The following is a 13,350-nucleotide window of genomic DNA, read 5'->3' on the forward strand; positions in this document are numbered from 1 at the left end:
GCCTGCATTGTGTCCTGATATTTACAAAGTCATTTTCAATACAGAGAATCTCTGTATTGAAAATGACATAGAAACAGACAAAGCGGCACACCAAATAGCACCTGCTAAAAGGATTTTTAATTGGCGATAGAGACTTGTGTGTGGCTCATTTCTATGTCACCTAAACAACATTTTAATGGGAGCTATTGGACATTAGGGATAAAGAGGGTTTTATTTGTCACTCACTCAGTGAAACGTTGGTGTGGTATGGTCTGCAAGACTGTGCTAACAACAGCAACACAATATATTACATCACGGCCAACCTCCTCTCACTGCACTGGCTTCCCATCTCCTTCCTATCTGATTGTATTTTAATAATTAAACGTTAAACTCACCAACATTGCAGCTGTACGGAAAGCTTTAATTATCCTCTTTCTATCTGCAAAGTTTTTGTTTCATAAAGATCCATCGTAGGTAGTTTCCATCAATAAATTCTGTGCAGATGATAATTATTTGTACCAAAAACAGCGCCCTCTGCTGTTTTTGGGGCGGTGTAGCCGCCCCCTATAAGTGAGTTTTGGACACCGACCAAAAAATGTGTGTACCCCCTAACCCTTCCATTGTTAATGCAAATCGATACTTTTTTCATATCAGCCAATCACATTACAGCTAGTGTCATCACCACTAACTGTAATGTGATTGGCTGACTTTGCAAATTCAGGACTGTGATTGGCTAGCGAAACACATGACACATGTGCAGCCCTATGAATAGCAGTATGGACTTTAAAAAAATCATAAAAACAAATCATAAAAAAAGAAAGAGCAATTTAAAATGTTACTAACTTTCCGTGGTTTTGTCGGCTTCGAGGACGCTATTGTTAAATGAGTTTCGGTTTGTTTCCAGTGGGGAACGAACGCCACACACGTAAATCCCGCCCACTACATTTGATTGGGTAAAGCGCGGCCTGCTTCCTGATCTGATGGCACGCCCACTTGTAGCCAATGTGCACAGGTTGTCAACACGGCTACCGACAGATTCAAGCGCAGAGCAGAATCTGTTCTTGAGAGATTACCCTGTTTGTAGCACTTTGACCTTTCTCTGTACAGTTCAACAGTCTTTAACCATGAAGGATATACTGTGCTGTACTCAATGTTTAAGGAGATGAAATATGGTTACCATGGACACAGGCATGCATCACCTACAACACAAAACCTTGACTGCCAAAGCTGCCAAAGCCATTAAACACAATTCCCTATTTTTTCCCCTATAGAATCAAGAATCTATTTATTTGTCATTAAATACAAAAAAGGACAAGCAGCTAAATGTTGTTGGGACTTGTTCTGCTAAAAGATTGTGCAACGTCCTAGACTTAATAAAGTAAGAGAAGAAATAATATAATAATACAAATATGTACAGTGAGAAACAAATACTATAAGATCTTGTTAGAGAGGTAGATTAGCTTATCAATATACAGCCGTTCCAGAAGTGTGCAGGCGATATACATACATGTCTAACTGTGAGGTAAACATTATCAAATACTAAGTGCAAAATCACAAAGCACAAATCTCTGCCAGGACGCAAGCCCTAATAATAATAATAGCGACACGTGACTACCAGTTGTAATGTCTCCTGTAATCTCTGAAGTCAGCACCACTGCCCTAAGCATGTAGTGTTGTTGTCAGCAGGAATAAACACAGAAGCACCCGGGAGGAAGTGGACTAAGAAAGGGGAGGAGCCAAACCAAGTTCCTGTTTCTACACAAAAAAGGAGTTGGTGCCCCCAGAGGCAAAAACAAAGGAAAAAAATTCCTTTCTTTTCTACTGTCTAGTCCAGTGATATTCAACTGGCGGCCCGCGGGCCACACCTGGCCCCAGCGGAGCTTTCATTTGGCCCCTGGAACACATTCCATATTCCAGTGTAATAATAAATCCAAAAACAAATTATTATTATTATTATTATTATACAAATTGCAGCAACTGCTTCATGATTTCTGCCCAATTCTTCCTTACACGTTAAACATGGAGAAATAAATAGCGGTGTATAAAAACCATAGTAAAGGTACAGATATCTTACTTGAAAGACATTTTACTCCAGTATAAACTAAAAAATCACCCATAAGAAAATCACTTGGATCAAAATGCGTCAAGCAGCTCACGTACCTTTTCATGGTACAAAGAAACAAAACAGCCAGAAATGTTGTTTACTTCTCATTATTTCAGAATAATGTAGCTTTCAAGTACCGGTAGGTCAGCTTGACATTACACTATGTCATTACAGTATGATTCATTCATCCTCAATAGCGTCCTGAGCTGAATGATGGTGTGAATCTGAACTGATAATTAGATCATTATTAGAGCTTGTGCCCTTATCAGTCGGATGCTCAAAAACATTCAAAAAATAACCTTCACCTTGCCAGCCTGCTTCCACTTTTCTTCTCACAAAGACGCTTCCATGTCGGGGACAAAGCCTGTGCACTATGAAGGACTGGCACAGAAATGCCTTTAAAAAACCCAATAAACAGATAAAAAAAAAAAAATCCTTTTAAACATCAAAATGCATGAATGCAGTATGAAGCCGGCCCAAATAAGTTACCATAATGGACATAATATGTCCACTGTTGTGTCCTATATAGCAGTGGTTCCCAAACTGGGGGTCGGGACCCCAAGGGGGGTCCTCAGATGATAAGCTTAATGTGCAACATTGTTTTCTCACTCAGCAGTAAACAAACCAACATACAGTATACTTATACTGGGTCTGTAAAGTACACTTTACAGACCTTTTTAATACCAAATTGGCCAAATTGTCAAATGTTATGTAAGAAAGAGGCAACTACAAGCTCACAGCGCCTTGCACTGCGAGGTGTTGTGAGCTTGTAGATCGGCTATTTTCACAATATATTTATCTGTGGAACCGAGTCAAACTAAATCAATCAACTCAACTTCTACAATTCCAAGTGCTTGTCAATGTGGGGGGTCCCCAGTTCAAATATGATTCTTTTTGGGGGTTCACAGCCTGAAAAGTTTGTGAATCCTTGCTATAGTACACACAACAAACGGTTAACCACAAACATGGTCTTGTGGCCCCTGACTTCAAGTCATTTTACAATTGTGGTGGCCCCCTGCCTAATCTAGTTGAATACCCCTGGTCTAGTCTACTGATACATCTAGTGACATGATCTAAATACAGTAGGGGATAGAACAGTGGAGAAAGCACCAAAGCGGCCACAAACAAACCTACTCCTATTGCTTTGAAAACAAATATATTATGTTTTTTAAATCTCTGAATAGATTACCAGTTGTATACATGTAGTATGGAGTATTATACAGTAAGTATAGTATATACATAAGTGAGTGTGTGTGTGTGTGTGTGTGTGTGTGTGTGTGTGTGTGTGTGTGTGTGTGTGTGTGTGTGTGTGTGTGTGTGTGTGTGTGCGCGCGTGCGCGCGCGCGTGTGTGCGTGTGTGTATGTGTACTGTATGTATATGTATTTTAAAGTATTAACAAGAGTTTGTGACTAAACAATAACATTGGATCCATTGGAATACCGTTTTTTTTTCTTTCTCCATTTCCTGAGAAGTAACGGTTTTGGACATACAAGGTTTACACTTGATAGGTGATAGCGACGATATGAAATGTGCAATGTGTATGTCTCCTATGATGACAATCAAATCCTTCATTGTCTCCGCCAGGCCGAAAGGCATGGCGAGAGAGTATGTTTTGCACCCTGTCCGTCCGTCCGTCCATGTATGTGTGTGTGTTCGTCCGTCTGTGATCAGCTTATCTCCCGGCACTGTTGGCTTTTTGGAATGTTTGGGCCTTTTATAGCGCCACCAGGAGGCCGCTTTTTGCTAAACAATTTTTTTGACAGTATTCCTACAGAATTTGGCCAAACGTTACGCAAATCGGTACACAGTATCTCTATCATTGAACAAAATGCCTCAAATCATGAACACAGCGCGCAGTTTCCGTGAAATTTTGCACGTGCATTCCCACTAGGCCGAGGAAGAAATGCCACTTGATTTTTTTCATCACGCAAACCGGCACACATTATCTCTATAGTCAAGTGATCAAGACGGATCCGTCCGATTTTTCACATTCCATCCTGATTGGCGAATTCAGAACATTGCTGGCCCACACTAGCCTACCTGACCTGTGCTCCGAGGAGCACTTTTTCTAGTTCTTTACCTGGAGCTGTCCATGATGGTGTGCAGGCGGTGGGCGATGGTGAGCACGGTGCAGTGGGAGAACTCCTTGCGGATGGTGGCCTGGATCAGGTCGTCCGTCTCCAGGTCCACGGCTGCTGTGGCCTCATCCAGGATGAGGATGCGAGACTTCCTCAGCAGGGCTCGGGCCAGACACAGCAGCTGCCTCTGGCCGATGCTGCGGATGCACACAGACACATTGACATACAGCAACCAGCGGTGATGTAAAGAAAACCAAGTACATTTACTTAAGTACTGTACTTAATTACAATTTTGAGGTATTTTGACTTTAGTGGAGCATTTCCAATTCCCAATACTTTTACTTCTACTCCACTACATCTCAGAGGCAAATATTGTACTTTTACTCCACTACAATCATTTGAAAACTTTAGTTACCAGTTACTTTTTAGATTACATTTTTATTACTAAACATACATTAACCACTTAAGCTCTATATATATTTCGGCTACTTGAAAATAGCCGATCTACAAGCTCACAATATGCATTGTGAGCATGTACTGTAGATCAGCTATTTTCAAAAGATTTTTATACATTTTGAAAACTTGAAATGGGACATTCAGCAAAATGAGTACTTTTACTTTTGGTACTTTAAGTACATTTTGATGCCAATACTTTTGTACTTTTACTCAAGTAAATTTAGAATTCTGGACTTCTACTTGTAACAGAGTAGTTCTACATTGCGTTATTGATACTTTTAATTAAGTAAAACATTTGAGTACTTTTTCTACCAGTGTTTTTTATTTTACTTAAAAGGTAGGGTAAGTGATTTGCAATTATTCAAATAATTGCAAAATGGGCCTATATTCTGATATTAAACAGAAATGCATTTTCAGTGCTCTCTCCTGATTGGCTTAAATGTTGTCACCTACCTGAAAATGTACTATATTCTCTTTACTTGTGAATATAGAAACCCCTGTGACCGAATAAACGTCGAATAAATTGTCTTTACTGCATGCTGCGTCATTTTAACGTCTACTACTCTGGCTTTTGTGAGCACCCCAGACAGTTTTTAAGTTGCTTGACTCAGAATTCAGATATTTTATATACATTTCTTCCTCACTTTTTCCTTTATTTCATTATGTTTTAAATGTTATTGTATTTTTCTCATTTCCCCCCAAAAAAATATAAAACAATAAATGAAAAAAGTAAGTGAAATATCCCTTTAAGTGTTTCTATGTTGAAAAGGCTGTGAAAACAAATTCTTGGAAAATAAAGTCTAATCTAATGCAATAAGTCATTATTGCATTAGATTGAGTCCTAATTGAGGCATTAGGACTCAGTGGGGGCCAGTGTGCAGATGTAGTATAGAGAGATGGAAATCATGAGTGCTTTGCTAACCTAATTAGGCATACAATATTCAAAAACACAAATACCAGCGTTTCTGCAAAAACACAATCAGTCTGTGGAATGTTAAAATTGTATGTATTGTATTGTATTGTATTGTATGTCATGACTGTTATAAATAAATATTTGTGAAAGAAAAAAAAAGGTTGGCGCGCAAAGTAAAAGGCACTATTGTATGTTCCTGTTGCTGATTAAATATAATAGTGCAGTGAGACCTGGCTTCATATGCTCGATGTTTACGTTATTGGCTGCTAAATAAACCAGCTGTGTCTACGTTATATCCGTGGTCTCTCGGTCTGTCAATTACCTGGACTAACTATTGGACCTATATGCTGCTAGTCTTCTACTCTTGTTCCCTCCATCTGGTCAGTAAACCTGGCAGCCCCGGTCCTTACTCAGGGGACTGTGTGTTGAATAGACCCACCTGAGGTTCTCTCCGCCCTCTGCCACCTCGTGGTGTAATCCTTCCTGTAAGCCTCCAACGTGATCCTTCAGATGGGAGAGCTCCAGCACGCGCCAGATGTCCTCGTCCGTGAACTTCTCGAACGGATCCAGGTTCATCCTCAGGGTCCCGGAGAACAACACCGGGTCCTGCAATCCACACAAAAGTTAGCCTGGCAAGTGCAGAGGGGCGGGGGGACTTGGGCACCTGCCCTTTGCCTCAAAGTGCCCTTTTCTTTTTTTTAATGGCCACCCAACATCCGTGGCCCTTCTCATTTTTACATGGTATTGTTTATTTTTGCTGTCCAATGACATGGGCCAAGTTGTTGTGGAACATCTTGCTCCATTAGCATGAGACATCCAATGTACTACATTTCTGGTGTGAAATGGCACAAGGGACTCCCACAAATATACCCTTTTGTGGAGTTTGAGCACCTGCCCCCTCAGTGGAAAACCTTTTTGAAATTATTGTTTTAAAAACCTTTTAAAAGTTTTTAAAATAGTGGAAATTAGCCGATCTACAAGCTCACAACGTGCCAGGTGGCGACGCATTGTGAGCTTGTAGATCGGCTATTTTCACTACTTTTGTACGACACTCTTGTATGATGTAAGGTAGGGTTAATTTAGGGGGAAAAAAAGAAAGATGAAATATGGAGATACGAGTTATCTCCATATCTGCTTGACAGCGACGTTACATAATATCACAATATTTTTTACCAAATACGTTGATATCGATAGTGTAAGAATAACATAATTCTTTCCCCATGCATTTTCCAAAACAACAAAATATATCAAGCTCCCAACACATTGTCAGTGTGTAGATAAAAAAATAATTAAAGTAATAAAATAGGGCTTAAGGTCTCTTTCTATCAATATCATCAAGCGACATCAATTGTCAATGTTATTTCACTTTGCTATTGAAAAACATCAACCTCTTCTTATCTTACGTAGCCTGTTCCAGATAAGATAGCCTAGAATCGGATATTTACCTTCCACTGTCTAGTTCAATGCTGCCAAGCCAAATAGTGGTACAATCGTTGTCTAATAATCAACTAGTTGGTGAAACCCCTAATGTGTGTTTGTGTGCAGTGCACATAACTTAAAATACAATTTTGTGAGATAAATAAGCAGCCAGGTCTATGAAAACAAGCCCAAAAGAAGCCACTAGGCTACATGAGCACTTTAAACTATATACATTGGCTACTTGATAAATAGTCAATCTACAAGCTCTGCTATTTTCTAAAAGATCTTGAAAAGAATAAGTGAAATATTTGTAATACATTTGAAAACAAAAAAAAAATCAGATGGGGGTCTGCGGAGAAATACATTAATGTGGGCGTCCTTGACATGCAAATGTTTGAGAACTGGTTTAAACAATAATAACACAAAAATGGAAGGAGGCCAAATACCTTCACTTAAAAAAAAGCCCCAAAAAACCCTGCAACTAGTATTATAAGCAACTTTTAAAGAAAACAAGCCCGAAGTTGCGTTTATAATAAGCAGACATGGCAACACTAGTGCACATGCGTGTGTGTGTGTGTGTTAACCTGTGGTATGATAGTGAGTCGGCTCCTCAAGTCATGAAGGCCTATGGAGGAGATGTCTGTGCCGTCGATGAAGATGCCGCCCTCAGCCGCCTCGATGATTCTGAACAAACAGTTGGTCAGACTCGACTTCCCTGCTCCAGTGCGGCCCACTATACCAATCTGAATGCGCACACACAGACAGAGAGAGAGAGAGAGAGAGAGAGAGAGAGAGAGAGAGAGAGAGAGAGAGAGAGAGAGAGAGAGAGAGAAGAGAGAGAGAGATGGTATAAGTATTTCATATTGAGTGAGACACCCAGCATTGATTACAGTAGTGTTTGTTGACACTATCTGCTATTTGCACAACTGAATTGAATTGATTATCATTTTTATATTTTTGATGTTAGTTCATTAATTTATACAATAGGGACACTAGATTGAAAGTAGTGAGTCATTAGCCTGTTACAGAAAGCTCTGCCAACTGTTGTCCATTTCTCTAAATCATTCATGTATGTAATCTGTGAATGATAAGACAAAAATGATGAGACAAAAGTTTTATGTGTATGGCCTTCAACTGATTTCAAGATACTGTAGCACTTCTCTTAGTTATTATTAAATCAATATCAACATAAGAGTCTAAACTTGCGAGGACATCAACATTTTAAGACAGTGACTAAGCATAAATCAGGCATAACTACACTGCTCAAAACAATAAAGGGAACACATAAACATTACAATTTAACTCCAAGTCAATCACACTTCTGGGATATCAACCTGTCCAGTTAGGAAGCAACACTGATTGTGAATCAATTTCACCTGCTGTTGTGCAAATGGAACAGACAACAGGTGGAAATGAGAAGCAATTTGCAAGCCAACCCCTATAAAGGAATGGTTTTGCAGGTGGTGGCCACAGACCATTTCCCTGTCCTCATCCTTTCTGGCAGATTTTTGGGTACTTTTGCATTTTGCCAGTGCCCTCACCACTAGAGGTAGCATGAGGCGGTTTCTGCAAACCACAGAAGTTGCTCAGGTAGTGCAGCTCATCCAGGATGGCACATCAATGCGCTCTGTGGCAAGAAGGTTTGCTGTGTCTCCCAGCACAGTGTCAAGAGCATGGAGGCGATACCAGGAGACAGGCCAGTACACCAGGAGACGTGGTGGGGGCCGTAGGAGGACAACAACCCATCAGCAGGAGCGCTATCTGGTCCTTTGTGCAAGGAGGAACAGGAGGAGCACTGCCAGAGCCCTACAAAACGACCTCCAGCAGGCCACATGTGCATGTTTCTGCTCAAACCGGTTTGGTGGTGGGTCAGTGATGGTCTGAGGATCTCATCCCGGTACCTAATGGCAGTCATGGTACCTCTGGCTAGCACATAGAGGTCTGTGGGTACCTCTGGCTAGCACATAGAGGTCTGTGCGGCCCTCCAAGGATATGCCTCCCCAGACCATCACTGACCCACCGCAAACCGGTCATGCTGGAGGATGTTGCATGCAGCAGAACGTTCTCCACGGCGTCTACAGACTCTGTCACGTCTGTCACATGTGCTCAGTGTGAACCTGCTCTCATCTGTGAAGAGCACAGGGTGCCAATGGCGAATATGCCAGTCCTGGTGTTCTCTGGCAAATGTCAATCGGGCTGCACGGTGTTGGGCTGTGAGCACAGGCCCCACTTGTGGACGTCGGGCCCTCATACCACCCTCATGGAGTCTGTTTCTCACAGTTTGAGCAGAAACATGCACATGTGGCCTGCTGGAGGTCGTTTTGTAGGGCTCTGGCAGTGCTCCTCCTGTTCCTCCTTGCACAAAGGACCAGATAGCGCTCCTGCTGATGGGTTGTTGTCCTCCTACGGCCCCCACCACGTCTCCTGGTGTACTGGCCGGTCTCCTGGTATCTCCTCCATGCTCTTGACACTGTGCTGGGAGACACAGCAAACCTTCTTGCCACAGCGCGCATTAATGTGCCATCCTGGATGAGCTGCACTACCTGAGCAACTTCTGTGGGTTGCAGAAACCGCCTCATGCTACCTCTAGTGGTGAGGGCACTGGCAAAATGCAAAAGTACCCAAAAATCTGCCAGAAAGGATGAGGACAGGGAAATGGTCTGTGGCCACCACCTGCAAAACCATTCGTTTTATAGGGGTTGGCTTGCAAATTGCTTCTCATTTCCACCTGTTGTCTGTTCCATTTGCACAACAGCAGGTGAAATTGATTCACAATTAGTGTTGCTTCCTAACTGGACAGGTTGATATCCCAGAAGTGTGATTGACTTTGAGTTACATTGTAATGTTTATGTGTTCCCTTTATTGTTTTGAGCAGTGTATATCTCTAATCCCTAAACCTAACTTCTAAATGTCCAATCCTATACCTAACCCCAACCCACATCTTTATCCTTGTAAACGTATCACTAAAAATACATTTTCAACCATAAAACAACCATTTTCCTGTGAGGACCAGGAAAATTGGCCATTTCCCAATATTCTACTATATTTGTACAGACATCTGGTCCCCACAAGTATAGTAACACACACACACACACACACACACACACACACACACACACACACACACACACACACACACACACACACACACACACACACACACACACACACACACACACACACACACACACACACACACACACACACACACACACACACACACACACACACACACACACACCTTCTCAGCGCTGTGAATGTCGCAGGTAATTCCATGCAGCACCAGGTCTAATTCGGGTCTGTAGCGGACCTTGAAGTTTTCAAAGCGTAGCCTGCCTTCCGCGGGCCATTTCTCTGGAGGACGTGAGTCAGTTATCCACTTGGCCTGAGGAAGCAGAGCACAGTGTGGATGCTGAGTGAAAGATGCACTGTCTGGTCAATTCTTTTCTATTTTGTCACTGTCGGGTGGAAACCTTGTGTTCCACTGGATCCAATGCAGATATTATTTAGTCACAAGCTCTTGTTAATACTTTTCATGGTTAAATATTCATAAAACCCACTTTCATATCCACTTAAAAAAAATTGCTGATCTACAAGCTCACAATGCGTTGCTATGTGATGCGTTGTGAACTTGTAGGTCAGCTATTTTCACAACTTTTACACGACACTTGTAAGACGAAGTAGGGAATTAACTTACATTTTCTTTCTACAAAAAAGTTACAAGGTTTCTGCCCTACAGCAGCACATTGAAGCTGTGTTTGAGGTTTACCTGGTATCCATAGTTACTGGATGAGAGTGTCTGCTAAATGTCTGAATGGCTGTCAATTGTACGTCCTGACTCCTGACCCATGATTCTAATGGTTCTTTGAATGTTTTCTGGTTCCTTGAACCATGCACCCTGCATTGACCATGGGGTCAGGGCTCACTGCATTAAATAGCATCCCTTAACAACAATAAGATACTGTCAAAACATCTCCTGTCAGACCCTTTGAGCCACACTGCACTCTTCTTCAGGTCTATCTTTGTACACAAGTCAACATTTTATCAACCAGATAGCTTCTGTATTAAAAAATAGTATTAAAGATGCAATCTAGTAGTTGGCTGAATCATCTCTTTCTATAAATCAGTGGTTTAACATACTAGTAGATATTGTCTCTAGAAATATCAAGGGCCATAATTAAAGGTGCAAAACTAGAGACAACGAGAAAGTAGACTGCTCTATAATAATATAATGTGTAATGTTAAAGTGTACATTTTATGGGGACAAATGCATTTCTTTTCAATTTCAAATGTTTCAAATTACAGACAACACTGGCATTCATGTCATATTATTAATATTATTTATTTGTATTTAATTCCTAAATTGAATTAATAACACTGCCACTACTAATGTGAAGTAATGGTTACAAAGCCAGTTGACTGTCAAAAGGCTCAATGTGCATCATCTTCATTGGAATGTAGGGCATACTAACAGAGGTTGATTGCGCGCTGTGACGTCATGCAATCAAAGCCTCATCAAAGACAAGCATGAACAGCAGGCGCATGTTAAGTCTGTTGTCCAATCAGAGAGTAAAACATGCATAATTATGCATGCTTATCTGGTGTTTATGCTTGGCCTTGTTGAGACTTTGATTATGTGACATCACACCACTCCTAGTGTGCTCATCTGAGAATCAAATTCAAAATGAGCAAAACATATGCTATTTTTGATACTTTTGTGTATCACACTGTAGTTTGATCAAGTAGGACATTAATTCACTGAAAATTATGAAGATAAGAGGTTTGCAAAGTGCACGAAACCACCAGGTAATTCATGGGTACTTTTTAAAACACATTACCACACAAAAAAACACGGGTCACTAGGGTCGCCCTGTGGTTTGAGGGTGCAGAGGAACGTCCGCAGTCCTTCAACATACCTCATTCTCAATCTGGGAGTATTCACACACTCTCTCAACAGCCACGATGTTGGTCTCCAAGTCTGAAGTCATCCTCACCAGCCAGTTGAGGGTCTGTGTGACCTACAAGGCCGCAACAGTCAAATCATAATACACATTTTATTTATAAAGTGCCTTTCACATGCTCAAAAAGCTTAAAAAGGATCCCTGGTTAATAAGCCTAATATGCCTTAATACATTATAAAAATAAAATGATTTTATTTTAGAAATACTTCATCTTTTACTTAAGAGGGACAATGCCTGTCGCCTGTCCATGTGTGGTCCAGCCCTATAGAATTTATGGAATGCATTTGCTAATAAAAAACAACTTAATACTTCCTACGGTTAATATGAGCATCAAAACAATATCTTAAATATGTTTTATTTGCACATGCATGCATTCCATACATACCATAGGGCTGGACCAAACAAGGACAAATTATATCATCAACTTGGGATGGGCATTGTCCCCCTTGAGTAAAAGATGAACCGTTTCTTAAATAAATACAATATTTAAAAAAAAGTTTAGTTTTTAGTATTTTTAGTTGTAAGGGCAAGTATGATACATATATAGCCTTATATGATTATATGCAAATAAGGCTTATTAGCCAGGGATCCTTTTACATACAGGCAAAATGAGTCAAATTTCAAGGTCACAGTGCGTTGCATATTGTTTATTTTCACTATTCGTCGTACGACAAAATGTATTGGTTAAAAACGAGTTGGTCAAAATTGACAACGTTCAGTGACAACATCAATGCTGCCATCACATGAGTGGTACATGCATGTGAATGGTGCATGCCATTTGAGTGGTGCATGCATGTACAGTAAGGATTGGAGTGTGTGCGAGATGAGGACTGACGTTGAGGGCGTAGGAAATGGACAGGCCGACCATGCCACTGTCCAGAGTATCTCTGGATATGACGGCGAACAGAGCGGAGAAGAACACCACCAGCGTCCCCAAGAACTCCAAGCGGATGGCCAGCCATCTGCGACACACACACAGACACACACACACACACACACACACACACACACACACACACACACACACACACACACACACACACACACACACACACACACACACACACACACACACACACACACACACACACACACACACACACACACACACACACACACACACACACACACACACACAGTGAGGGACATGACAGGCTTTGTGTTCCTATCTCCTCGCCCACGGCTCCACAAAGTATATCTGCATGATTGCAGACATCCCACCTGTTCCCCATCGCACTGTAGTGATATCGCCCAGGTATAGACATAGAAAGCCAATTAAAATGGTTTTCGGTTGTCATAACCAAATGGACCCTTGGCTCATCTTCTACCACCCCCCCCCCCTTTCCATTCAGAGGGAACACAGATTCCCTAAGGATACAGCAGGCTTTGAGATAAGGAGAAACCTTTATTGCTCAATGGAATGTCTGCAAAGACACACT

At 41.3% G+C, this 13,350-nt stretch overlaps 1 protein-coding gene across 1 annotated transcript in view; it reads right to left on the minus strand.

Annotated features, from left to right (window-relative positions):
* The window catches only part of abcc2 (ATP binding cassette subfamily C member 2), a 55,063-nt gene that overhangs the window by 1,724 nt on the left and 39,989 nt on the right, over positions 1-13,350 (minus strand). Inside the window, exons 26-31 of the mRNA XM_084076623.1 lie at positions 12,747-12,873; positions 11,867-11,968; positions 10,192-10,335; positions 7,535-7,693; positions 5,971-6,137; positions 4,165-4,359 (exon numbers count right to left, since the gene is read on the minus strand). Of these exons, the coding sequence (XP_083932749.1) occupies positions 4,165-4,359; positions 5,971-6,137; positions 7,535-7,693; positions 10,192-10,335; positions 11,867-11,968; positions 12,747-12,873 (894 nt within the window). The remainder of the gene's footprint in view (positions 1-4,164; positions 4,360-5,970; positions 6,138-7,534; positions 7,694-10,191; positions 10,336-11,866; positions 11,969-12,746; positions 12,874-13,350) is intronic.

Source organism: Gymnoscopelus microlampas (assembly GCF_963454915.1).
Source record: "Gymnoscopelus microlampas genome assembly, chromosome: 13".
Classification (NCBI taxonomy): Eukaryota; Metazoa; Chordata; class Actinopteri; order Myctophiformes; family Myctophidae; genus Gymnoscopelus; species Gymnoscopelus microlampas.